Source organism: Aplidium turbinatum, chromosome 8, assembly GCF_918807975.1.
Source record: "Aplidium turbinatum chromosome 8, kaAplTurb1.1, whole genome shotgun sequence".
Taxonomy (NCBI): domain Eukaryota; kingdom Metazoa; phylum Chordata; class Ascidiacea; order Aplousobranchia; family Polyclinidae; genus Aplidium; species Aplidium turbinatum.
The window spans coordinates 29,427,509-29,454,973 of record NC_137479.1 but is presented as its reverse complement, the minus strand read 5'-3'; the positions used below and the strand labels follow the sequence as shown (position 1 = coordinate 29,454,973).

At 37.9% G+C, this 27,465-nt stretch overlaps 3 protein-coding genes across 4 annotated transcripts; 1 reads left to right on the top strand and 2 right to left on the bottom strand.

The window, feature by feature from the left end:
• The first annotated feature begins 1,392 nt into the window (after positions 1 to 1,392).
• LOC145775914 (calcium-dependent protein kinase C-like) lies at positions 1,393 to 9,713 on the top strand. 2 transcript variants are annotated; one of them, XM_082587317.1, is made up of 8 exons: positions 1,393 to 1,712; positions 1,966 to 2,027; positions 2,514 to 2,622; positions 3,300 to 3,399; positions 3,913 to 4,028; positions 6,035 to 6,198; positions 8,207 to 8,287; positions 9,074 to 9,713. In XM_082587317.1, the coding sequence occupies exons 1-8, from the start codon at positions 1,478 to 1,480 to the stop codon at positions 9,248 to 9,250; spliced, it is 1,044 nt and encodes a 347-aa protein (XP_082443443.1). In that variant the 5' UTR covers positions 1,393 to 1,477; the 3' UTR covers positions 9,251 to 9,713. The 2 variants fall into 2 exon arrangements, with proteins under 2 accessions (XP_082443443.1, XP_082443444.1); XM_082587318.1 differs by having other exon boundaries at positions 9,079 to 9,231.
• Positions 9,714 to 9,750: 37 nt separating this feature from the next.
• Positions 9,751 to 13,060, bottom strand: LOC145775764 (NXPE family member 3-like). The gene is made up of 2 exons (XM_082587129.1): positions 12,200 to 13,060; positions 9,751 to 10,810 (listed from the first exon to the last, which is right to left on the bottom strand). The coding sequence occupies exons 1-2, from the start codon at positions 13,024 to 13,026 to the stop codon at positions 9,805 to 9,807; spliced, it is 1,833 nt and encodes a 610-aa protein (XP_082443255.1). The 5' UTR covers positions 13,027 to 13,060; the 3' UTR covers positions 9,751 to 9,804.
• Positions 13,061 to 20,468: 7,408 nt separating this feature from the next.
• LOC145776247 (zinc finger MYM-type protein 1-like) lies at positions 20,469 to 22,601 on the bottom strand. The gene has a single exon (XM_082587649.1). The coding sequence runs from the start codon at positions 22,599 to 22,601 to the stop codon at positions 20,469 to 20,471; it is 2,133 nt and encodes a 710-aa protein (XP_082443775.1).
• Positions 22,602 to 27,465: the final 4,864 nt, after the last annotated feature.

Genomic DNA, 27,465 nt, shown 5'->3' with positions numbered 1-27,465 from the left:
GCGACAGACCAAATGTATTTTTTACTCAGATCCAGGCTGCTAAGCTTTCCAACCATTTTGCTTTCAGGAAATTTCAGGCTGCTTGCTTAAATCTAAAAAAATGAAGAAAGTTATAGATCAGAATATTTGTAAATCTTCAAGTAGGCTAATCCAACTTATTTAAAGTAAATGCAAAAAAGTTTATGATTTTCCAAAATGTTTGCGATCCAGAAAAGACTTTCTTTCAGAAGAAAAAAACTTATTGAAAGAAAAGAAGCAATAAAAGCTCCAAGGATACATTCAAAGGCAGGAACTCCAATGGAGCAACAACATGGGCTTGTGATTGCTCATTTTATACATAGCCTACCAATCTAATTAAAATGTCAAGTCTACAGTATTAGGCTAGTATCTTTTGTCTGGTAATCAGCAAATCTTAATTTAATTTTCAACAATAAATTTCAACAAAGTTTATGATTTTACAAAATATTTGCGATAAGAGACTTTCTGTCAGTGCAAAACTATCAATTAAAAAAAAACAAAAAACGAAGCTTTATGGATACATTCAATGGCAAGGACTCAAATGGGACAAGAGCATGGTTTTGTGATTACAATCAAAATGAAGTGTCAAGTCTATTAATACTTTTGGGTTTGGTTTTGAATCTTTATCCTCGGACTGACAAAGCGTCTGATAGGTTATTCCTGGTGGTTTCGTATGCTTGCATGGGCTTTTAACGCAGGGCCGCTTACCGAAATTGAAAGAGTGAAGATTTCGATTGTTGCTGGGAAATTATTCCATTCATTAGGTGCAACTGAATAGAGAGCAGTCCTGAAATGCGTTGCTCAAGCGCACACCCAGAGAGCCGAACTAGCGCTGCTTAATCTTGAGTTTGGGCGCTTAGCCACTGAGCTATTGTAGTCAGTGTTTGATCAGCGCGACACAACTTTGGCAACTTTATCTTGCAAGTGACAAAATGGAGCTTATTCACTTCCAAGCATATGATTAGGTGTCTTGCTGAAAGCTCAACCACGTGCACTTGAGTAGTGTCGAACCAGTACCCTTTCGCACGTCGTACAGCTTTGTACAAAGATTGTTAACTGCGGACTCTCAATAGGTGAACCTGAGCATTTCAAACCTCGGACCAGCGCTTTTGATGACTCAGCCACAAAGTCAATTTTTATATACTGTAGTTATATAATTATATTAAAACATAATTATTATAATATAGTTGCATTTAGTCTAATGAAAAACATATAATCACAAAGAGGTTGTTTCTGTTGGCCTTAAATAGCCATCTAGACGAGGCACTGGTTACTTACTTTAGTTATATAACTATTGGTCTGTGAAGAAAGACTTGCTACGGTTTTCTATAGCCTATATTACTGATTAGTGATTACTATATGATTACAGTTGTTTCATGCTGAGGTAATTTTTGAATTCTTTCATGTCGATGTCGATTTTGAATTCTTCCAAGTGTTCTTAGCAATATGAATCCCATTAATGTGGATAAATAAAATGGACGAACAAGTATTTTTTCCTGATGTAGAGCCTGAAATCCTTGATGACAAGAAACAAACGGATTCAGTCTTCTTTCCTTCATCCACACTTGAAAAGTCGGTTTTCTTTTTCCAAGACCATTTCTTTCAAGTCAGCAACTACCAACAGCTAAGATATTGCTATTACTGTGGAGAATTAATAATATCTGGCTTTGGGAGACAAGGATTGCATTGCGAACGTGCGTAATGAATAAGCAAGTAAAACATAAAGCCTATGCTGGCTATGTATAGCAAGGCCGATTTACAATATCAATTCTACGTAGTTTAAGAATTCAAGTAATTGAAACTAATTCAATTCATGTAATTCAGTTCATTATGTGTAGTTTACTTGACTATGAGTTCGTAGATTATTTTTTGAAAGCGAAAGTAGTTGATCTTGGTACTTGGTTGTCAATTATGCGTCGTAATTAAATGTTTTTACTATTTGCTAAGGGTGCGACATCGACGTACATGAAAAATGCAAAAACTACTTACAAAAGCCTTGTATGAAAGCGGTAAGTAATTTAGCTCTTAAAACTAGACTACCAATAATTTGTGATTTTATAATGTGGTAAAGCTATTGGTAAAGCAATAAAATTTAATTTAGTTTCAACCTATTGTCTGCATTGATTTAATTTTAAATGACAGAACTTATCAAAAAATTGCAAAGTCAAGTTCAGACCAATCAGATGCGAAGCTAAGCATCAAAATTGAATTGGTTGTTATCGTGTTTATGGGCTGTGGTGCGTTGTCATGAATGCTGAGTGCTGACAACTGATGTTTGATGAAGGCAGCAATTCCAAGTACTTTTTATCGTAGCGAGCTTGTAGCCTACGTTTGGTGAAGGCTTTACATTGCGGCAACAAACATAAAAAGCGAATAATCACGTCAACTTTCAAGCATGGCATTAACCTCTTTGTCAAAACAAAGCCGCGTGCTCTGGAGTGGTATCGAACCGACATCCTTTTGAACCTTAAACTAACATGTTTTACTTATTACAGATGTTCGGTCAACATCTCTTCCGCAATAAGCGCAGCGCTCGTTGGTCAAAGTGTGATAAATGCAAAAGATCCATGGTAGGGTTGTTGGTCAAAAGAATGCAATGCTCAAGTGAGATATTTTCATCGGTGGAGATACAAATTAACCAGCATCATTAGTTAGCGGTTTAAGATTGCGGATTACGGTTTAAGATTAACATGAAGAACAAGCAAGACCACAAAATTTTAGATTATTCTAACTTAACATAGCTTAGGCTACATGTTTTTTTGCTTTTATAAAGTTCTCATTGGAGAATCTAGGTTTAGGCTTTAACTGAAGTGACAACTTCGAAATAAGATTTTTAAGTCGAAAATATTTCAGCGATTTGTTTCTGTTTAGTGCTTTTTGTGTTTGAATAATTGTAGGTGTAGAATAATGCCAAGTGTGGCTGATAGATTGGTTGTATATGTTCGTGGATCGTGGTGCAGCAAAGTCAGAGACATTGCAATAATCAGCTGTCCCTTCCTTTGACTTTCCCTGTGGCAATAACCACCACAACATGCTGGCCTACCAAGTACCACCAATGCTCTGCATTAAATGAGCTTCAAACGAACGCTCTCATCAGTTAATCGTGCTTATTCATTCGTGACCTGGGTTTGAGCAAAAATATTTGAACAATCTTTTGAGCTTGATTTTGTAGATATTTTGAGTCTTTAAGAAAGATTTTCTGAGCTTTGAGTAGCCTATTTGGTTTTGCTTTTTTTTTGATAAAAAATGTCTCAACTACTTTTTGACGAGGGTTTTTACAGGGTGTGGAATAGAAGTTCATGAGAAATGCCAAGAGTACGTAAGAACAACTTGCATGAAATCCATAAGCCCTAAACATTTGCAAAAGTCGCTTGAGGATTGGTAAGCACGTTAGCTCAATAGATAAACACCACGCTGCGCAATCCGGATACTGCACGTTCAAGCAGCGATGATTCAAACCTCATTTTCGGCATCTGACTTTGAGCAACTCGCTTTTAAAACAGATCAACATGTTGTTCCTCCTAATGAATCAATTTGCATGCAATAGCAAGCTGAAACTTCATTGTATAAAGATTGCCACAATTAATCAAATATGATTTTCCCTAAGAAGCATTTTCATGAGATAGGTCAAATTGCGATTGATTCTTTCTTATACAAAATCTTAGAATTTATAACCCAAGCCTAATTAACGAAGCTAACGATTTTCAAGGGCCACTTTGGTAAATAACTAAATGTTTCTTATCGGCATAATACTTCATCCAAATAATAAATTATTATAGCGTGTTATGATTCATTTTTCCAAAAAGCCAAAGGTTTTTTAAACGTTTGTAGGCCTATATCTTTTAATTTTGTATCCCACTGACAATGTTGTTACCATCCCAACTTATTGTACAGCATTGAAAGAGGAGAACACGTTGGAGAAATAAACGAACAAACACAACTCGCTCCCCGGAACAAAAGACTTCGTTCTTACTCAGATACGGAGTTTGTACTGGAATTGGAAATAAACGGTATGGTGCTACATTGCTTATCAAGAATTGAAGATTATTTGTGAAATATTACGAAGCAACGTGATTTTTTTTAAAGCACAGTTGTTAAAACTGAAGTAAGTTTTGTGTAAAATAGGTTCAGCGTTGAAAAGAAAAAACGTGTTTTCAAAAACAGCGCTTAGCCTGCATCAAAAAAGGCTAAGTTATAAGGATCAATGACTTATCAGGTTTTAAACTAACTTTAATTAAACAAAACTTAATTCGAACACAAATTATATCCTCTCCCAATGACTCTGCCGTGTAGCCTACGGGGTGTTCTACGTTGATTTGGTATCATCTATGGGGCAGCGGATAAGGAACTCGCTTTCCAATCCTGCAATCATGGTTCGATACCTACTTAAGCTGGTTGTTGATAAACTTCACTTACCTTGTCAAAAGTGAGAAATGCTAACTGGAAAACATGATCTAGTACTAAGACATTTTCTCAAATGGGCGATCTACCCAATACAGAAGCAATCACTAAGAAAACTAATCAATAACTTAGTTTTTTTTTCTTTTCTTAAAGTCTAGACTTTAAAATCGTTTGGCTAGTAGAACTAGACTATCATTCCCAACAGTAACTCAACAAAAACAAATATGCTGCAGAACCACGGGTGGTTTTCGTCCATCAGGACTCGCCAGTCAACTAGATCGAAACGAAAACAATTTTACAACATAGATTGACATCAGTACAACTAGACTAAAACGAAAAAAAATTACATTTTAAATGCTCTAGATCAGTGGTTCTTAACCGTGGGGGGGGGGGGCGTGGAGCATCTCTCAGGAGGGGGGGGCGCGAGCTCTACAACAATTTCAATTTTTTTTAATTACTTTATTGTCCTAGGACCTATGCTATTCGTCATATTTTGTGTTTTATCTTATTTTATATTGTATTCAGTAATTCTTGCATTATTAGTTAGACCAGAACTTTACAAAACTATTTTACGCTGAACTCCTTCAGATTTATCAAATTTTCTCGACGCTGCTTAATTTTTACTTTTCTGCGGCTGAGAGTTGAAAGAGACTTACCTTGTTCATTCTCTGGAGTTAAACCTCGCATTAAAGATCCAGTCGCTCAGAAGCAATGTCAAGTATCTCACTGATGTGTAGCCTACAATAAATAGACAAAAATGCAATTTTTTGGTATGATACTGATTTAAAATCTAGGGGGAGCGCGAGGCACATGACCATTATTGAAGGGGGGCTTGATAGAAAAAAGGTTAAGAACCACTGCTCTAGATAAAAAGTCAATCAATGTTTAAAACTGCGGTTCTGCAATATAAAAAAAGTTCTATTGAAATGCTGCGGTGAGTGATAGCCTAGCCAAACCCATTTAAGGTTTAGACTTTACAGGGGAAAAATATTGATTTGTTTTCCACTTTTCCACTTACCTTTGAGTGGAAATACTTGCTAAAACACAAAAAAAAAGAACTGGTCATTTTACTCGTGCAAATACCAAAGGTTTTGTATCACAAGAACCTAAAATTCTCTACCAGGATCAGAAACTGAATAAGCCATGGTCTCACTTTTGCTTTTTTACTCATACATAGGCTAGTTGAATGGTTGGTTTTGAATCTTTATCCTCGGACTGACAAAGCCTTGATAGGTTATTTCTGGTAGTTTTTCTTACTTGTCTTACTTGTAGAGGCTCTTGACGCAGGGCCGGTTACCGAGATTTGGCAGTGAAGTTTTCCGATTGTTGAAGTGTTGTTGCCGGAAAATTATTCCATTCACTAGGTGCCGGGCGTAATCTTGAGCCGGGCGCGTACCCATCTGAGCTAACTCCTGTGTGAAGAAATGGCCTTTTGTTGTTCAGATTTAGCCTTCCCACCAATAGAACTGAGTGATTTTGCCGGATGTCAACTGCGTTGTATGATGCCAATTCATCGTTGGCTTTAATTTTTAGTTTTGTTTCGTTTGTTTTGAACCTGTTTCGTAATTTATAATAATTTTACATAAAATTTGAAACTTCTTTGTTTACTTTTAAGAACCTTTTGGAGTTGGAAGCACTTACATGGTAAGGAAAATAACTGGAATCACCTTGCCTTCCAAAATTTTTTGTTCGTCATCTGTGCCTGTCAGCCCTGTGACATCACCAATGTACACACGACGTCACTCGGTTCATGAGGCTCCCATACGTTTGCAAAAGCAGGTTAATTTCTAACAATAATATTATCATTTTCAACGAATCTATTTTCTAGTACATAATAATTACAGTGTTTAAACTTTAGTCTCCAGACTTATCTGCATTGTTTAACGCAGAAACGAACATAATTAGTACCGTATTCCAAAACAAAACTTCGTTCCTAAACTTTTCATCAAACTTTCTTATGATTCAACACTGATGATCCAATAGGATGCGCGGTGTGACAAAACATTTGAAATAAAGTAAACAATATCACACCACATCAGAAAAATCCATTTATTAATATAGCCTATAGAGCTTTCGCCACACAAGTGTGGCTTCTTCGGTATAGTCTTAATCAAATAAAATAATTAGTAGCATATTGTTGAACAGTTTTATTGTAGTTGACCGGGAATTAAATCCAAACTTACCTGTAGGCCTACTAGAAGAAGAAGAAGAAGAAGAAGTTCTTTTATTTTGCATCATCAGCACATGCGAAAAAACAAAACAATACAAGATTACAATGTGAGCTAGGTTGTTTGCTGATGACGATGGGAGTGACAGAAGGACCGAACTGGTCATCGAGTCTGCCACACCCGTGTGGTGTCATGGCTTATTTAAAATGGAACGGTGTCGAAGTTGAACGCAAATATTGATTGATTGATATATTGATTGATTTGATTGATAGATATATATTATATACAACATAAAAAAAACAATACACATACGAAATTTAACAGTGCAGTATACAAAAACAAAAAAAAACAGAACTACTAGAAATGATGCAAAAATACAAAATGGCATATACAATATACATACAACACAGCATACTGGTAAGACAAAAGCAAATATCCAGTAATTAGCGAGATACGGTGAAAATAAGTAGAAGCAGTTTGATGGTACTATAGGCTATCAGTTACTTATACTCAGACATATACTCAGACTTATACTCAGACACTAGAATCATAAGTAAAGTTTTTATCCGGTTGGTCATTGACTTGACATTCCAGGACTTAAAATCTTCTTTAATTGAATTCGGAACAGGCGACTTCGGGATTTTACTTCCATACCTGAAGCCGCTATGTGCAGCCGCTAAGCCGCTATGTACTAGTCAGACTAGTTCAGTTCAGACTGTTAGTTCAGTTCAGTTAGACTTAGTCAGACTAAGATCATGGAAGCCTTAAGAATTAAACGTAACAATCCATCTCTCAACCGGCAGTTATTCGCCTGTGGCTCATCGTTCCTTTTGTGTGTGTTCTAATTGTTTTGTCCAATGCCTGTAGTCTACACCTCACGTGACCTGTTTCCCACCGCATAATTTACTCGCAATCATTCTCTTATCATTTGTTCAGTTTGTGCTTTCAGTCCAGAGTGTCGTTACAGTTACAGTGCATAGTCAAATTTATCTTACGATTTTTCATTTTATGTATTGCAGATTTAATTCCTGATGAGGACACACGTATGTGTCGAAAACGTTTGAATTTATTTTAATTATGTTATATTTTGTGTGAAATAAAGTATGTTAAACCCGCTAAAGTTACTATGTTTTATTTCTCTATGGTTCAACAAAGCAAACTCTCTACCAAAGCTTTATTAAATATATAATTAACCTAATGGTGGAAGTTCGAAACAACAAGAAAAATATGGTCATCAGTGTAGTTGACATTTAAAGCACGAAGGCTTATCTTGTTCAAAGGTTAACTTATTTAAAATCGTTGATAAGCTACATGTTTTACATTGGCGTTGCAATTTCTAGTGTCTAGTAGGCTACATCAAGAAGAGATTCAACTTTGTTAAGGCCAATAACGTTTAAAAGTTTACTGTCTTTGGGTTGATTATAGAGAGGGAAAAAAATACCCATTGATTGATTGACATCCGCAACTGCTAAGCTTTCTTGTCATAAGCGATATAACAGTTTATGATGAGGCCAGACAAAAGCCGCAAAAATTCTTCCCAATTGGCCAATACGATTTTGGGCATCCCCATGCTTTAACTGGCCCTGTAGCTTACTCTTGAAGCTGTGCGTCTATTTCAGAGAGGCAAAATGAAGCCGTCTTTACTACATAAGATGGATAAAAGGATGGGACGAAGTCTTGATTGGCTTCACAAGCTGAAGGTAAGTTTAACAAAAACATTAAGTTGCTATTTCCGCATTCATGAAGTCAATAAGATCACAACACATGCGCTGAATTACAACAGAACCGGAAAATGAATATATGCAGCGTTTCACGTCATCAGGCTGATATCGTGACGTGAGCTTCAACCTGCGCATTGGAGGTGAAGTGTATTGAAACCTAGCCCGGCCTTTTACATCACAAATTGGCATTTTTTATCTCACCGTAGCTCATATTACTCTGTTGGATGAATGTTATTGGATGTAACCTGTTATTAAGTTAGCAGTATTGCTGCAATAGTTGTTCAGTAACAGCAGGTTGTTCAAGATCGCAAAGCCTCGTGCTCTGATCACCCCTCGCCACTCCAGTCCAGGGTTATAGTCGTCATGCTGGGCGGCCTGTAATAATATAAGTGCATAGCTAAGCAAGCACGTGGGCATATTAGTCCTTAAAGTGGCCGCTACGCATTCTATAGACGCTACATATAAGAAGAGAAAAAATATTCATTGCTCATCTTTTTGGACTTGCTTAAAATCTTTCATAAGAGTGAATCATAATAGAATGACAAATCACTAAAGACTGCTAAAAGTAAGGCCTGGGTTTTCAAAAGGAATCAAGACATTTTCGTCTTTAGTTGTTCATCCAACAACGTGATGTTTTTCTGGCTTTTTGTGAAACCGGAAATCGATAAAGTTTTTAACGATACTGGCAATCCCGTAGCCTACCAGGGAATCAAACCCTAATGCTGGCATAAAATTTTAACAATACTTGTTTGTTTTTCATTCTAGAGCAGTTCCCAAGAACTGTTTAAACAGCCGGAAAAGTTAGAAGCTAGACCTCCTGAAATTACGAAGGATTCGGTTTGGAGCAACTGGTACATCAAGATGGGGATAGCTGTGATAATAATATTGTTCATTGCAATTGTCGTTGTAGCAAGCCTGGACATCATGGCACATAAATCGTAAGCTCAATCTTTCTGTAGTAGCTACAAACACGCTACAGTAACAGGACATACGATTGTCAAGAAAGCAAAGTTTCGTTCTACTATTCACAACTTCTTCACCGATTAAAGAAAAGAAATTGTTCCATTGATAGAACCTAGCAGAGAATAGAGATGTTGCAGAGATAAACCTCTGTTGCAATTGACTACAAAATGTTTGGTTTCTTAAATCTGGCAACTCATTCATTGACGCTCACAGTGAAGCAATATTGCTGTTATCGGAGTAAACGTGTGCTGCTTGACAATACCAAGAAGTGGTTATATGACTAAACATTTATGAACTGGTTGCATAGGGAAAGTTTGGAAAAAAGTTTCTTAGCATACATTCTTGTAAAAAGATTTGTTTTTGAACTGTTGACGTTCTACCCAACACTCCTATTTAATGACTGCCCACTTTATGTAGCTTACAAAAAATTTTCAAAATTAAATAAACCCCTGTTTAAAACACAAGACTCGCGGTTGACAGCGCGCCAGAAATACAGCGGTAGTATATTTAACGACAAAACTACACGTCGCTAATCAGTCACAGAGGTAGCTAAGCATTAATAAAGCTTGCTCATTGATGTCAATGGGCAATGGATGGAAGTTTTGTTGGGGCCATACCGTGGTGAGACCCCACAAATCGAGAAACACGACATTTTTCATGTGTTTGAAAGCATCTTTGAGGATTTCGTTGTATCGAAGCAGATACCACTCGAATCGATACTCGACAACAGACAGACCTTTGACTAAGATCCTTGTGTCAGGAAATTGTCGGTGATGCATTGTTATGGCTTCTCTGATGCCTTTAAGTCTGTGGATATATACCGAGGGTTCGTAGTTTAAAAGATGAGCACCAATTGAAAAAACGACGAATACGTCTTTTCCACCGACAGGGATAGTCCTGATCGAGTCGCTGATGTAGGGGCGAGTACTCGGGGGGCCACTGTTCTGCAGGGGTGGCCCATGCGCTCGGAAGTACAATGTAATGTTGTTTTTCTGCAGAACATTGTCATAAGCAATTTTAGGCTGCTGCCATGTCTGGTTGTTGTTCGGGCCTTCAACGTGCAGCCAGAGTTTGTCTACGATGAGGTAGAAGAAATAGCGAATTGTCGAATCACCGAGGAAATACACGGTCTTGTTTTTTAGACACTTTTTTATTCTGCGGATGGACGTGAGTATGTTTTTGCACCTCAGTGACACCCAATGGCGATTTTTAAAATAACCGCTGATGCTGAACCGAGGTTTTTTGTTGGTGGCGACGGCGAACATGTCTTTGCACATCGGGAGTCCGTTTTGAAAGTCCTCTTCCGTTGAGTTGCTGTTGGTTGCATTTCGACTCACTTTCACTTCGACACCGGTCTTGATTGGTCGATGGCACCGAGTGGATGAACACAAACGTGTGAGATTAATGAAGTCAGCCGGGCCAGGGCCAGTGTACAAAATGTTCATTATGGGCCGGCAAGGACCGAACAGTGATCGAGCACAGAACCAGGGTTCTCGGTTTCTCGGATTACTGTAGTCGCATTGAGCAAAGTTTCTTGTCCTGAAAATTGTACTACAGTTAAGTATTGATTCAAGTTGTTTTACATAAATTCAATACCGTAAGATGAAAAAAAAAAAAAGTTTTTTTTAAGTTCAAGTCATTAGATAACTTTCCTAACTCATCTACCTCGGTAGGTCAATTGGTTGAGCGCCCAACCTTGTACATGAAGAAACTACAAGATCAGGCGGCGCTGGTTCGACTCTCGGGTGTGTGTGTTCGAGTAACGCACTAATGACTGCTCTCGATTCAGCGGCACTTAGTGGATGGGATATATCACGGATAACAACAATTCAACAATCGGAAACTTCACTCTGTCAGACTAGATTAGCCGGGCTTGCGTTAGTGGCTCAAATCCTCAACAAGTATCCGAAACTGGTAACATTAACTGTAGGATAGGCTCTCAAAAAAGCTTTCTCGGTCAGAAGATAAAGACCTCTCTCAATCAATCAAACTATATCTGCATTCATATTTACTATCAATGCAAGATATACAGGAGGCAATATCTAGCTCGGTATCAAAGTTTTCAGCTTTCACTTCTCATACAAACTAAATTGTGCGAGAATGCAAGTTAACCCCGCAGAACCCAGACCAATAAGCAGCATGTTAATGTTTAATAAGAAAAGAAATAACAGTAATCTCTCAAGTACATGTAGCTCCACACAAAATGAAATTTGGATGACTTTTCACTGTTCTTTTTTTTTATTTCTTTAAAAATAATATGGAAAAAGACATTATTAAAAGTAACTACGGACAGTGGCCAGTGTTTCGGTCTTCTAATCTCATCATTAAAAAAAAGAGTCAAAAGTTATGCAAATTTCACTATGTATGAAGCTACATGTAGCCTACTTGAGAGGTTACTGTTATCACTTATTACGGCCAACTAGAACACGGCCAAATATGCTGCTATTTGGGAAAATTTCTAAGAGTCTTCTAATGATCTTCTAATCTTTTCATTAAAACAAAGTCTTGCAAATTTCACTTTATGTGAAGCTACATTACTTGAGAGGTTACTGTTATTTTTTTATTCACTCGTTGATTTATGCATATCAGTTTGTATCCTTTGTGGATTCTTCTCTTTTATTATGGGCTAATTCTACCGATGTTTACTGGTACACCCCTTCATTTTCTTTGTATCAACATAAGCAAGTTCGAAAAAAATCATTTTCGGTTGACAAGTGTCAGTTAAACTTTTTCTCAAAAATTCACTGCCTGATTAACACGTTCAAGATGTAATAAGAATATGTAATTTCATCGTACCCTACCCTATGCTTGAACAAGCCAAAAGTTTAAGCCAGAACAAACGTTTTCAGCCTTTTTACTATTGCTTAGCTCTTAAGTCTTAATTAGAAGCAATTTTTAATGTAAGTTATTTAAAACAGTGGGACTTACGATTTGTCTTTATTGAGGTTCATGTCACATCTCCTCGACTCTCCGTTCTCGAAGGTGGCTACATAAGAACGATCGCGCATTGACCCCTTTTTGACCAGGATCATCGATTCATATATACCTTCCACAGTCATGACGAGATTAATATCCAGTTGGAACGTGCCTTCCAGAAGGAGAGGGCATCGTATCGTGTAAGATCCATCTCCGTTGTCGATCACCCGACATGGTACGCCGTCTGGATTGGAGCTCTTTTTTTCTTTTATTAATCGAGCTCGAAGACAATCTCCTCCAAAGGTTTTCTTGTGTTTTCTGCTGTCAATGGAATGGACTACTACAATAAGTTCGTCTCCTACTTTACGTGGAAAGGTCGGTCCTTTTCGTGAAACCACGACAGAATTGGTAAACATAAGCTTGTTCTTCCTTCTATTGTATAGCCTGTATCTCCTCGTCGCTTTAGTCAAGGTTGGAAATAACTTTTTCCACTTCTCTTTCTGCTTGTTGTACGAGCCCAGTGCTGAAAGAGCCGTAAGCTCAGGAAACAAAACTTTCAATCCTTCCTTATCTCGAGTGAAAGAATGCTTTCCCCATATACTTAAAGATTGCCCGTAAGTGTCTTTATAAATCATTCCATAAAATGCAGATTTAGGATCAAGAGCAGACTGCGGACCTTCATATCTCAAAATTTGATGTTCTGCTCCTCTTTTGCTTCGATGGAGAGGTCGTTTCTTCAGTATCCCGGAACGATAACTTTTGTAAATTGAAAAAGAAAACACGAGCAAGGAAGCCAAGCAAAGAAAGTAAAACTTCGAAAGACGTGGAACAAAATTCATTACTTTTAAAACATGAAAATATTTTTTTCCAATCAACAACTCGTCTAATAATAATATACAAAGAACTGTGTTAGCTTATTATTGTCTTGCTCATCGCAAGTAGAACTAAATGGTGTTCGTAAAGGACGTCAGCTCGTAGGCTACCAGCAAGTACCAAGTCTTCTATCATGCGCGAGTTAGCAAAAACACACCCTATGACATTTCGAACAAACAGATGAACACTCATTTCTACTCCGATCACAGAACTTTTGAAAAAGTATAAAGTACATTAGTTACTAGTTAGTGAAGTACATGAACGTTACCTCACGGCCTACGCCACACTATGCGAAGCATAAAATTAGGCTAGCAGTATTCTCAATGTCAACTATGTCCGCCCCGTTAGCTCAGTGGTTACGCACCTGGCTCAAGATCACGCGGCGTTGGTTCGCCTCTCGTAGTGTGCGCTTGAGCAACGCACTTTTAAGACTGCTCTCCATTTAGCGGCACCTAGTGAAGGGAATAATTCTCTGGCAACAACACTTCAACAATCGGAAAACTTCACTCTGCCAATCTCGGTAACCTGCCCTGCGTCAAGAGCCTCTGCGCTCTGCAAGTATGCAAAACTACCAGAAATAACCTACCAAGGATTTTCAGTAGCCTACTCATCAAGACTTGTCACTGTCAGTCCGAGGATAAAGATTCAAAAACGAAACCAACTACGGTACGGTAGTTTGTTTCGAAAACAAGGCTGAAAAATATTTATTTGGCCTAATTAGAAAAATCTTTGAAAAACTTAAACCATTAAATAAAGTTGTAGACCTACAGTATATAACTTAACTATGAAAGGCATGGTGGTATAAAATTGCTTTAAAGTTTAGATAGCCAAGGCCTGGAGTGGAAGGACAACCTGTGAGAAAGTTTGCAGAAAAACTTAAATGTTTAACACATTGCTTAGCAACGTAAATAAATAATGGCGCAATTTATTTGCATAGAAATCCAAACACTGCAAAAACCAATCAAGAAAAAAAAAGAAACTTAAGTTAAGAGAGAGAGAGAGAGAGACCTTTTATTTTGTCTGCTGCGAAAAATAGTATACGGTACAAATATAAACCGGTACAAATATATTCAACAACAGACAGGAAGCAGCGAAAGACTATATTAGTCATCGAGTCAGCTGCTTCCCGTGTTTTTAACGTGACAAATGTAAAGCATCGGCATTACGTTGCAAACAAGATTAGCATAAGTTCCGCAAAAATGTAAACAAAAAAGTGGATTCCTGTGGTTTCATTGTAACATCAAAAAATATCATGCCCTACAAAAGTAAGTTAGTATGAGAAAAAAAACACCTATGCAAAAACAACAACTGTTAACTGCTAGCATAAAGGACGAAGCAAAAGCACTAAAAGTAGGCCAATCTTTATAAATTCATACTTTAACAAAATCAGTCAGTTTATAGGTCGACTTGAGTACAGTTAATAAGATTGCAGTCGTTAATAAGTAGTAGGCTACGTAGCACAAGTTCGTGAGTAGTAAGCCTATACATATAGTACTAACAATGTTCAATCCGAAATAATCGTCAATGTTGTGACAATAAAAACAGTCACGGACCAAGTTCATTCATATTATAAATTTTTAGTTTTTTCGTGAATGTTTTAATACTCGTAGCCCCAGCTATTTCTGAAGGTAAATCATTCCATATTTTTGGGCCTAAGAATTTCAAACTGCCTTGACCCTTTCTTGAGCTGACACTACGTAAGTGAAAGTTATTTTTTTGAGAAGCTCTCGTGCCATGGCAATCAGTGCCGGATTAAGGGGGGGGCGGACTGGGCTGAAGCCCAGGGCCCCCACTTCAAAGAAAAAAATCTACTAATTTTTTTAGTTGCACAACTGGAGATTACTGCTTAAATGTGTATCTCAAACAAGGAAGGGCGGCTCACCCATATGTGCTGCTGTGCTGCAGCACCCCTGCCAAACCCCAGTTATACAATTTTTCTTCGTTTTTTTAACAAAAAAACATATTTATTTGATACTTTCATATCCGAAAATGGTACGGATTACGGGTCAAAGTTATGATAATGCTGCCAATATGAGTGGCAAGTATAACGGTCTTCAAGCTCTTCTGCGTGAGAAATGTAGTGTAGCTCATTATGTCCCTTGCACAGCACATTCACTTAATTTAATCGGTAGCCTAAATGTCCAGTAGAAACATATGCCGTTCTGCCGCTGAGCTTTTTGAATTGTTGCAAAGCCTTTACTCATGGCTCGTCTCGTCTACTCATCGTTGGCAAGTCCATCTAAAATTCCTAGATGGTTTGCCTGTTTTGAAGACATTATCTGATACAAGATGGTCAGTTAGATATGAATAATGATGCAGTTCTTCTTCTATCGAGTCTTCTAAAGTTCGTTGATACACCACAGATTGACACATTCTTCCGCAACGGAGTTATACACTGACAGGTCCCACCTACTGCACCGGGTGGCAAGCCGAGGGCAAACAAGAAGGTGATCCGCTGTATAGGCGTAGCCAGGAAGGCGAAAGAGGCCATGCCCCTCCCCAAATTTTCAAAGTTTGGATTCTAAAGTTGAGCGCTTTGTTGAAAATATAATAAAGTTTGTAGAAATTTATATCGTTTTCCAAGACATCTGGCTATTAACACCCCCAAGGACTTGTTTTAGAGTTTAGACACACAGAAAGACACCAATAAATCTTACAAATCGTAAATCGCGCAAAATTTACGCGATTTACGTTTCTTTGAACTAATTTGTGGAAGCAATTTCAGAATGGCTTACTCTGTTGGGTTTTTGTGTAGTTATTGAGTTTTTGTGTAGCTGAGTTTTAGTGTTCTCTAATTTTAGCCGCAGTTTTTGCCCGTTCGTGTGTAAGAGCTATCTTTAATAAGTTAATAGCTGTTTATCTGCTAATAAATTTCATACAAATATTACCCTAAAAGTGTTTTCAGAAAGCGCTATAATCCATTATTTGAGTGTAATTTTTCAAAAATTTTCCGGGGGAGCATGCCCCCGGACCCCCCTAGAATACGCGTGCCTTCGGCACGCTCTAACCCCCCTACCACTTTTATTGCTTCAACCCACCAGGATACGCCACTGCACATCAAGTGGCGATGGCTTTAAATCAAACACTTTGTTGTTCTTTTCAAATCATCAAATATTTGGCCCCCCAAAATTTTTTTTGGCTGCGCCACTGGTCCGCTGTTCGGGACTCGGTGCCACAGATACATGCAACTGGGCCCGTGTCGTAGCCCCACTCCACCATTAACTTTTAGCGAAAAATGTCACTTGATAAGGGCCCCCACTTTCATCTCAGCCCAGGGCCCCATAAACCCTTAATCCGGTCCTGATGGCAATGCACCTCAGTAATTTCCTGAAAGTAAGGTTCAAAGTAGCCAGGTAATAGCATCTTTTTAAATTTAAAGACAAATTTAGAAATCTCTAGTTTATGCAAATTACTGATAGGAAGTATGTCGAGATCTTGGTACAGTGGTGAAAGTTTTGCTCTTCTGTTGCTAAAGGTTATTGTGCGAATGATTCGATTTTGCATTTACTTCTAACCATTACTTCTAACCATTGCATTTACATTTTGAATTTACTTCTAACCAACCTTGTGGTGAAACGTTTTTACTTTTTTCATTGACACCATAGCCTGCTTCACATTAGTATAAACGCAGCCGAGAGCTTAATTAGCCTACCCTGCGTTTGCATAGCCATGGTTTGTGCAGTTCAGAGCAGTTTAAAGCCACATGAACACAGCCGAAGGAGATGGGAGGTGGAGGGCGGTCCCTTCCCGGTTGAAAAATCAAACAATGCAAATTTGAGCAAAACTGTCCAGTTATTTGGACAAATCAATCTTACTACGATGTTTCGACATTTCACCAGTTTAGAAACTTTACATAATATTGTTATAACTTATGAGATAAATTAATATTTTCTATTGAATTTAAAATATAGTCTAGGCTATTATCGATTTTGGAAACTTTTACATGTGGTATTGCAGTCTAAGCAGAACGATAAGTTTCGATTCCACAAATAGTTGTTTGTAAAAATATTTGGGAAAAAATATCCAGATATTGGATAAATCAATCTTACCATGAGTCAGTGGCGTAGCCAGGAATTTTGAAAGGGGGGAGTTTTGACAGCCGGCGGGCGAAGCCCGACGGCGTGTTTGCAGACGACACCCAGCGGCGGGGGTCTGGGGGGCCTCCTCCAAAAAAATTTGAAAAATTGCTTTGAATTTGGTGCATTCTGAGAGCAGTTTCAACAAAAATTTGGGTATGAATATTCCTGTAAAATTCCTGTCAGGTGGCATAGCAAAAGGATAACATCATGTTTTCTTCAGCATTTTTCGGAAATAAAGCTAAGTCTCTATGTTTTCTTGTTGCTAATTCCTGACTGAGCTATTTGAATGTTTAGTATTGACAAAACTCGCTCTTTTAATGCAGTTTTGTTTAAAGTTAGGCAAACGTTGTTTTAGATTCATAAAGAGACTAAAAGCATCATTCTCAACATCTAGGCTTGCCATAAGTCCCAGTTTAGCCGGGACAGTCCCGATTTTAAGGCCTTGTCTTGTTGTCCCGCCCGGTTAACCAGTTTGTCCCTGGATTTTCAATTTAAGATTTGCAAAAAAAAATCTTCAGTTAGCCATTTTAGCAATTCTTTCTCAAGTGCGTCTGCGGAAAGTATCAACAAACAAAATGTTTCAGAAGCAAATGATCAACATCGACTTCCTTTTCGATAAGCACGTTTTGTTAAGAAATGCATGTCTGAGAGTGAGAGGAAAGAATCATAGCAAAATGCAACGACATCTCTTGAACAAAAGTGGATCCAATTGTTCCAAACTTTTATCAACAAAAACATAACCATTCCAAACTTTCAAAAACTTGTCGAGTTTGTGCTTTATTTGCCTGGGACATCAGCACCAGTTGAGCGAATTTTCTCAATTATGAACAATATGTGGACCGATGACAGAGGCCAAATGCAAGAACAGAATGTTAAAGCTCTCCTCACTTGCAAAATTAATGTTAATTTGACATGTAGCCTAGTGAATTTTATGAAAAGATAAAATTGAACACTGTACTTTTGAAAAAGGTGCTTATAGCACAAAAAAATATTATTTAGGCCTGATTTATTTGCTCATAAATATTATTAAATTCTTTTGTTTACGTTGGTGAAATAGGTGAAACATATATTGGTAATTTGCCCATATTATTTCATCAATTGCTTTAAAATTTCTTGTATTAGGCCTACATTAAGTTCATTTGCCCTTTTCAATATGCGTCCCGGATTTGCATTTCTAAGAAATGGCAAGCCTATCAATATCGCGTGCCAAAGGGGGGGAGGAGTGAAACTCCTAAAATCTCCCCCTTGGCTGCGCCACTGCCATGAGTTACGCTATGCTCACAAAACTTAACTTAAATAGCCTACCAGGCTACTACAAAGAAAGCTTACCATTTTTAGATATTGCAAAACAATTTAAACATTTGTTATAAAGCTGAAAATTGAATGAGGCTGTTCACCAGGCATTAAATTAAATAATAGGAGATGTTCTACTGGTGCAAATTGAGCTAAACTATCACAAGATGTATACAGTGACAATTTGCTTTTATTCCGACGTTTCGTCAATCAGACACGACTGACTTCTTCAGGGGCTAGACCAGGTAGTGACTACCTGTCTAGCATGGCAAAACACAGGACCATGTTGTTGAAACCAACTAAACACGCAAAATGAAAATTCAAATCTAGACAAAATTATCGCGCGCAAAGTTTGAAATAAGTTAGAAAAAAGGAAAGATTTAAATTTTAACAATTAACAACCCAGACAAAAATCTGTCATTTTTACATCTACCCAACGTCCGCAGACGTTGAATCAATGTAAAAATGATGGATTCTGCTGTCAGGGAAGAAACTGAAATACTGACAAGAGAGGAGGATGAACGGCATGAGTCATGATGAAACGAGTTTAAAAAACGCACTACTGCACAGTTTTACAATCAGCGTGAAACCAATTTAAAAAACGTAAAATAACCACTTACAATAGTTTTTTGTAGATAGCAGGAAAAGAGATGCCATCATTGCGATTCATTACATGAGGCTTTTGATTGATGAACCAACTTTCAGAAAACATTCGCTTTCTATAATCACTTTCAACTTTTAGAATTTTAGAATTGCTCCAAGTTATTCTATGGTCTGAAGTTATGGCATGCATGCAAGGAGCAGAATGTTCCGGGCGTTGATATTTGAAAGCTCTTTTGTGTTCATTAAACAGCAGTGACGTTCGGTGGCTTAAACTGTTGGGAAAGCAACTTGGAAATATGCTGCAGCAAGGTAGTAGGCACGAAGGGCGTAACCGTCGGGCGAAGCCCGAAGGCGTGTTGCCGAAGGCAACACTTCCAGCGGGGGGTCTGGGGGGCCTCCCCCAGAAATTTTTGAAAAACACTTCCAATTTGGTGCGCTCTGAGAGCATTTCCAAAACAAATCAAAAATAAAAATCTGTCAAATTGTGCTTCGCCTATGTCGTGATCATACATCCATTTAATGTTTAGAAGTCATGAACAATCTTAATTTTAACGTTGCAGGACCAAAATCCAGTGTTAGACATGGAATAATAGTTGTCTAAATATTTAATTCGTCATGAATGTTCAATAAATTTTTCTAAAAATTAGATTTTTACGCTTTCTTTATTCTTTTCCCCCAGATGACACAATAGGTTTTAACATTCTCAGATGTTGAAAAACAAAGAAAATTTGATTTCGAAGATTTTAGTCAGACTGTTAATTTTCAATAACAGTCTGATTTAGCGTTTTTCAACTTACTTTTTCTCATTTGCTACTGCTTCCCCAAGGCAACAAAAAAGTTTTATGTCATTAGGAAACCGCAAAAAGTAAAAACATCGCAAAAATTGTCAGTCAAGCACTAGCAGTAGCTGTAATCAAAATCTGCAAAATGTGACAAATCAGGCCGCATCTCCAGGTGGCCATGGGCCTAAATATTACAACCGCAAGCAATTTGTACAAAATAAATTTGCCTCCTGCGTATAGAAGCTTAACGAACTAAATATTGCATCCGTACCTGAACGTTCATTGGCGAAGTAACGTTATATCAACGCTGTAAAAAGGGAAAAGGCATGACTATGAAAGCTAGTAGGCTAAAGTACATGGCGAGGAGACATAAAAAAACAGCAAGAAATATAAACTAAACAAACAAAAGTACATAATATAACAGTGAAGCTACAATTCTCACCACATGAATAGGCACGGGTTAGATATAAAAAGCAGTAATGCGGCGATTTAAACACAGTTTCAATACATCATTCACTTAAAACAGATTTTCTGCAATATTTCAGACTAAAGAAGTTTACTGGCTCATAAAAGTTACCCTTGCTTAAGATCTGCTGCTCATCAACTTGCTTTTTGCAACGCACATCTTGAAGGGCACCAAATTGAAAATTTTTACCTGAAAGTAAAATTCATACGTCTTTCTGCTCTGGCGAAATGTGCGATGACTGAATCCTGGAATGTTTTTTTTTCTATTACTGAGGTGAGAAGCTCTGATTCTATAGATATAAGAGCCAGATCTGACAGCCTACTCTGACCCATCTTATTGCGAGCGTAGGACTTAATTCGTTTAAGAGAAGAAAACGATCTTTCTACACTTGATGTTGAAGCAGGTATAACGTTTACCAAGCAGCAAAGCAAATACAATTGAGACAAAGCAGATTTTGCTGAGACACTAGCATTCAAAAACTTTAACATTTCTGCTGGTGATTTTCTTCGAAACTCCTGTGTCGAATAAAGCATTTTTAGTTGATTTTTTAACGAAACTTTGTCAAAAGCAAAACCGTAGTTGTCCCAAAGAACTTCAAAAGATTCAGCCGGAAAGTCTCGGCAGTAATCATTAAACTTCGAACTGTCCAACAAATCAAGAAACCGAATTTTTGAATAGTCAGCAAAACGGGTGCGCATATGTTGGGTAATATTATCTATGATTTCATAGAATGCAGCACGAAAATTTGATTGAGCATCATTGGTGGGACTTGAGCTTCTCAGTCGTTTCCTTGGAGGGCCCACATCATTGACAGTTGCAGCGTAAATCTCGTCAAAGAAATTGCGAGTTGATTGAATTGTTTGAAGGGTAGCATCGATTTTTTGCCTGCAATTCAGTATGTCGAACGAAGACTTTTGTAGAACTGAAAATAAAACGTCCGTGTGAGAAAAAATTCTGTTGAAAACAGACAAATAGAAACAAAACGAAAAGTCTTCCAAGTTAGCCAGATGACCAGAAACTGACTCCAACACAGCAGAAGGCACATCGTCAGCATTATCCAGCAAGGTAGTAAAAACAAGACGTAACTCCGACAGATTTTCGTACACAGTGTTTACGAGACGAGATGCATAATTCCAACGTGTTACGCACACATGTGGAAGACGACGGCGTAAAATATCGACAAGAAGCTTGGTACGCTTTGCAGAATGCGAAAAGAAGGCAGCCAAACCATTCAGAGAAGCGAAAAACACTTTGCAAGAGGGAATTGCTTGGACACTTTGAGACAATACTAAATTTAATACATGTGCGTAGCAGTGAATAAACAAAGCAGTAGGATAAACAGATTTAACTTTAGCCTGTACTCCGTTAAGAGAGGATGACATCACAGCTGCGCCATCATAAGTTTGTGAGACAAGTTTATTACCACAATCCGCAAAATCTTTGATGTTACTTAATATCAGAGAAGACACTGCACTGGCTGACTTATCTTCACTCACGTCGTTCATACAAATGAATCTTTCCACGGGACTTCCGTCACACACGTAGCGATAAACCAAAGAAAACTGACTTTTACAAGAAATATCTGTAGTTTCGTCAGCTAAAATTGACACAAATGGTGATTCTGCAATTTCTTTTTTGATTAGTTGCCTTAAGGCGTGGGCAACAGCATGTATCATGTCATTTTGAACATGATTAGATATCCCTTTAAAAACACTAGAAGAATTCAAGTGTTCTTGTAAATCTGGATCTAATTGGGCAGTGTAAATTAGTAATTCCCGGTAATTACCAGCATTTCGAGACCCGGCACTTTCGTCATTGCCGCGAAATGCGAGTTCCTGCTTTCCAAGCCAACAGACAATTTTAATTAACTTCCAGAGAATGGCTCTGTTTTTCTCCACCATGCGGTTGTGTGCAGAGATATTGACCCGGCACTGCTCTCCTAGTTGCATGTCAACACGCTGGCTTCCGAAGATTGATGCACTCAGCGTAGCCTTGATATGTAACGTAGATTTTTTATGCTTGTGAGCTTTAACGGCAAGATTGCGCAGACTCCGGATACCTTTTTTTACCCAAGGTCCGTTCCGATCGTCAGAGAATAAAAGACAGGTCCAGCAGAATAAACAATTTTTTTGGTCACTTCCTGTAAGCCATTCAATTTTTTGATAAGTCGAGACGTGAAAACGACGAACGCATTTTCTGTCTTGTTCACTTAGCTCAGTAAGTTCAGGCAGAGGTCTACCAGCATCTACTATGTTACGCTTTTCTTCAAACGTTCTTGAGGAAAATGACCTATCAAAAAGTTGATCCACAGTATTCATTTTACTTTTAATTTATGCAGTTCTTGAAACAATTAATTCTTGCACTCATCAGTTATTAACAAATCTCCTAAAATATTTTCTAACTTCAGAAATATACAAGCGCACTTGGAATTTCCGTAGGCCTACAAGCAAGTGAAATTTATATTCACGCTGAAGTTTAGATAGTTGTGTATTTGCAATAGCACTCAGTATAGGGTTACCATATTTGAAAAAGCAAAATTCCAGACAGTGCATGACTATTTTCATGAGACCATATATGCACTACCGAACTATTAGCCATTAGAATTAGTCAAGGATTCTATATCAAAAATTCATTAGGCTTTCTCCTCTATGACATTTCAAGTAAATCTCTGATTAGGCTATATGTACGAAATCGCCTGCTTTTATAAACTGTTGGAATGTTCTAGTAATTTTCGCAGCATGTGATCTACCGTATATCTAACCAATTCTGATTCAGCACACGGTCAATAAGTTCAAGAAAGTTACAAAGCTCCAGAAAGTTCTAAGTGGTAAACATCATTGACAAGGAAAACGCTCTGTTACATCATAATTCCGTACAACCTGGAAGTAAAAAAAATGGCTGTGTTGCACAGTACGATTGCAGATGCAGTAAAATGAGCTGGCTGAGCGAATTTTCTAGAAAAAATATTTCTAATTCCCCCAAAACGCCCATCACAAAATTCCGGACATTTGAGCATTTTTTAAAATTCCTCCAGGACGCAAAATTTAACACTAAATTCCGGACATGTCCGAATTTTCTGGACGGTATGGCAACCCTAACTCAGTAGCAATAACAACCAAAGGCATAGCATAACCCATTACAACCAAATCATTCAAGTTTCAGGGTACCATCTATGCTGTTTTCCACCAACTCGAATAAGCTACAATGTGACTAAATTTGGAGCTACCCAGTACTCGCCTAAAGTTGACAGTCAAGTTTCTTGCCCAAGGAACAACAGGTGGTGGCTGGAGTCGAACCCTCAAGCTCTCAACTGCAAACCCCACGCACTAACAATTACGCCACGACTGTTAGTTCCATGGTATAAGCACTTTCTTTGCATAATATTAATTAGGCTAATTGCTTCTGTTGCATTTTCCTACTTCCAACTGGTTAACACATTATTAGCTACTATCTAGGGCTAGGCTAATTCTACTGCAATAATTAAAAGCAGCTGCTTTACAGCTTTATCCAGTGTAGGCTACCTATTGCACTGAGGAGGTTGGAAGGCGAAACGGCAACTGTCTGCACTTATGAATAATAAGCTGATGTAGGCTGATTCTTTCTGTTGATTCTATTACCAACTGCAACACAGTCGGCTACCATCAGGGGTAGCTGTTACAGAGACTGTCATGAGAATCTATACAAGAAATGCAGAGTCTCTGCGGTCTGAAATATTTCTATGACGAGATAGTCTAGCCATTGTACGCATTGACGTCACTGGGAAAGCAAAACTACCCATACCATCATTATAACACATCTGATTGGCTAACCAGCTGGTGACGTTTTGCAAAACGAGTGGTGATTGGACAAAACGAAGGCGTTTTTTGACATTTTTGAATCTGGGAAAGCAACTTTGATAGTTGCTTACCTGGAGCTTCAGTGGTTGTTTCTGACAGAAGCGTTTGCGTTAATTGGCATTTATAGGCAAGGCATGCGGTTTGGTGAGGACTTAGACTACTCACAAGCGTTACGAGTAATTCTAGTCACGAATACAGTAATTTTCAAGTTAAAATAGACATGATAAAAATAATAAGAAGTTAAACCTAGAATTCAGTCATTATATTTTGCATAGTTTTCGCTCAGGTAAGCACTGCTTTCCTTGCTTTCCCTCACCGATCGTCACTGTTAAACAGTAACTTAAACATTAAACAGTTCAGTAAATTTTTGCCGTCTTTAAAAGACCCCTTGAAACAAAGCGAAATCTCGGGTTTGGTGTACCAAGTTTCTTGTGATGATTGTAATTTAATTTATGTTGGCCAAACAAAACGAGATCTTAAATCTCGCATTAATGAACACAAAAGAGCTTTCAAATATCAACGCCCGGAACATTCTGCTCCTTGCATGCATGCCATAACTTCAGACCATAGAATAACTTGGAGCAATTCTAAAATTCTAAAAGTTGAAAGTGATTATAGAAAGCGAATGTTTTCTGAAAGTTGGTTCATCAATCAAAAGCCTCATGTAATGAATCGCAATGATGGCATCTCTTTTCCTGCTATCTACAAAAAACTATTGTAAGTGGTTATTTTACGTTTTTTAAATTGGTTTCACGCTGATTGTAAAACTGTGCAGTAGTGCGTTTTTTAAACTCGTTTCATCATGACTCATGCCGTTCATCCTCCTCTCTTGTCAGTATTTCAGTTTCTTCCCTGACAGCAGAATCCATCATTTTTACATTGATTCAACGTCTGCGGACGTTGGGTAGATGTAAAAATAACAGATTTTTGTCTGGGTTGTTAATTGTTAAAATTTAAATCTTTCCTTTTTTCTAACTTATTTCAAACTTTGCGCGCGATAATTTTGTCTAGATTTGAATTTTCATTTTGCGTGTTTAGTTGGTTTCAACAACATGGTCCTGTGTTTTGCCATGCTAGACAGGTAGTCACTACCTGGTCTAGCCCCTGAAGAAGTCAGTCGTGTCTGATTGACGAAACGTCGGAATAAAAGCAAATTGTCAATGTATACATCTTGTGATAGTTTAGCTCAATTTGCACCAGTAGAACATCTCCTATTATTTAATTTGTTATAAACTTTAAAAATCAAGAGTTGTGAGGCCACATATACATCACTTTTGTGAGCATTTGATCCTGGCAACTAACTATAGGCCTGCAGAAAGTGAAAAAGTATATTAGCCTAAATGAAAATAATTGGTGAATTTTACCTTTTGCGGTTTAACTGTTTTCTATAGAGAAGTTTGTTGTACAAACTGCTGTTTGTCTTTGCCAGTCCAGGGGTTGATATGCTCAGCTATTTACTATCTACGACACAGTATTAGAGCAAAAACAATCCCATATAAGACACGTGCTTTGTTGTTTTGCCATCCAATTCATGCAGTTTATATATCAGGCAATGTAGGCAGTGCTGTTGCTAATGTGGAATGTGGTCAGTATTATGTGGCAAGGATTGAGTTTGAAGTTATTACCCGGGAGTCATTTTTCTTTAGTGCTTGCGATTTGAGTAGCTGCTTTATTATGCAGTAAGAATATCTTTGTAAAGAACATTGACTATGATTTCATTATAATATAATATCAATATTTGTGGTATTAAAAGTAGTTTTGTTCAAAGGTACAAGTTTGATGCGCATAGCATGATAAACTGTCAAATTCTTTTCAGGCTTTAAGGTTTGAAATAGCTTGAATTAAGTAATGTTACTGATTTGATAAGTAAGTTAGCTGTCATTTTCGTTTTTTTTTTCAATTCAAATTTACAAATATTGAATCTTTGGACTATCTTTGTATTGTAAAGATTGATCAACGTTTGGTCTGGCCTTTTATTGAAGTTGGGCTTTTTCCAGTTTCCCTTAGGCCTTAGCTACAGCCAGGGCCTATGAGAGGGGGGTACGGAGGGTACGGCGTACCCTTGAGGGCCCAGGCCTGTGTTTGTTGGGGGCCCGAAATTGTGGTTTTATAGTTTACGCGCAAAATTTTTTGGTTAAAACCATCTTCAACGACTGATTTCAAGCATAAAAGTTGTTTTTCTTTAGTCCAGGGGGGCCCGTAATCTAGCAAAAGGGCCCAGAAAGGTAATTGAGTGCCTTTTGAGGAAATTAGGGGCCCAAAGTGGTAATTTAATGCTTTACGTGCAAAAATGTTCTGCTAAAAGCAGCTTAAATTAAATCATAAGAGTTAGTTATTTTCCTGTCCTGGGGGGGGGGGGGGGGGAGTGGTATAGTGTAGCAAAAGCAGGTTTGAGAAAAACCCAGGCAAAAATCCCTGGTGTTTTTTTTTGTGTTTTTCAAAAACTATTTGACAGAAGTAGTTTCACGCTTATTTCACTTCAAAATGAATTTCGGAGTTAGAGCAGGAGCCGGAGAGTACTTTCGGAGCAGGACAGGAGACGGAGTCAAAAAAAGTTCTCTCGTTCACCTCTGCTATTGCTGGGCATGTGGTGAATGCAAAAGTCAATGAAGAAAGTTTAGGATTGGTCAGATGATTAACTTGATTATGTTTTATTAAGATGTTATGTTTGAGCCTTGGTAGAGAGCTTGGCTTTGTACCAGATACATATAACACTCAGTAACGTTAATGGATTTAACATTAAACACACAAAAAAAAAACATGAAAAAACTACTAAATCCAACGTTTTCGACATGACATACCGGAAGTGTCCTCTTCAGAAATAAAGCTACATCTAAGAGAAATAAAAAAATGAATTTAAAAATTTTACATTAATAAGATGTACAATAAGCGACACCTCTCAACAGCAGTACAGCACCATCAATAACTGACACACGAATTCAATGCAGGATACAAAAATTGGCGAGGGTCAGATCACATGATATGCACAACACAAAATAATAGTTTTATTGCAGCCTGATACAGTGATACTATTATTGCGCACAGATGTCCAATTCTGCAGTAAAATGTTGTGTGATGTGCAATACGCCTAAGAAAACATCACACTTTTTGCCCAAGACAAAGGGGGCCCGGAGTGAGAGGGGGGCCCGGAATGACTCTTCGTACCCCTAGTGAAAACTTCTCTCAGAGGCCCTGGCTACAGCTACAGGCAGCACTAAAACGATTTCAAGTTGGAATGCCGCAACGCTGTCAGGAAAGCGCATTCCAACTCGAACGCGTTAATGACGAAAAATAAAATGAATGAAATGCAAAGCACAAAGTTCAAACTTGAAGGGCAAGTTCCCGC

Excerpts from the sequence above, each read along its gene's own strand:
- LOC145775764 (XM_082587129.1), bottom strand. The coding sequence starts at position 13,026 with ATGAATTTTGTTCCACGTCTTTCGAAGTTTTACTTTCTTTGCTTGGCT. Across the intron at positions 10,811-12,199 it reads AACCTCAATAAAGACAAATC|GACAAGAAACTTTGCTCAAT; the intron begins GTAAGTCCCACT and ends TACAATTTTCAG.
- LOC145776247 (XM_082587649.1), bottom strand. The coding sequence starts at position 22,601 with ATGAATACTGTGGATCAACTTTTTGATAGGTCATTTTCCTCAAGAACG.
- LOC145775914 (XM_082587317.1), top strand. The coding sequence starts at position 1,478 with ATGTGGATAAATAAAATGGACGAACAAGTATTTTTTCCTGATGTAGAG. Across the intron at positions 2,623-3,299 it reads CAAAAGAATGCAATGCTCAA|GGTGTGGAATAGAAGTTCAT; the intron begins GTGAGATATTTT and ends GGGTTTTTACAG. Across the intron at positions 3,400-3,912 it reads CAAAAGTCGCTTGAGGATTG|CATTGAAAGAGGAGAACACG; the intron begins GTAAGCACGTTA and ends CTTATTGTACAG.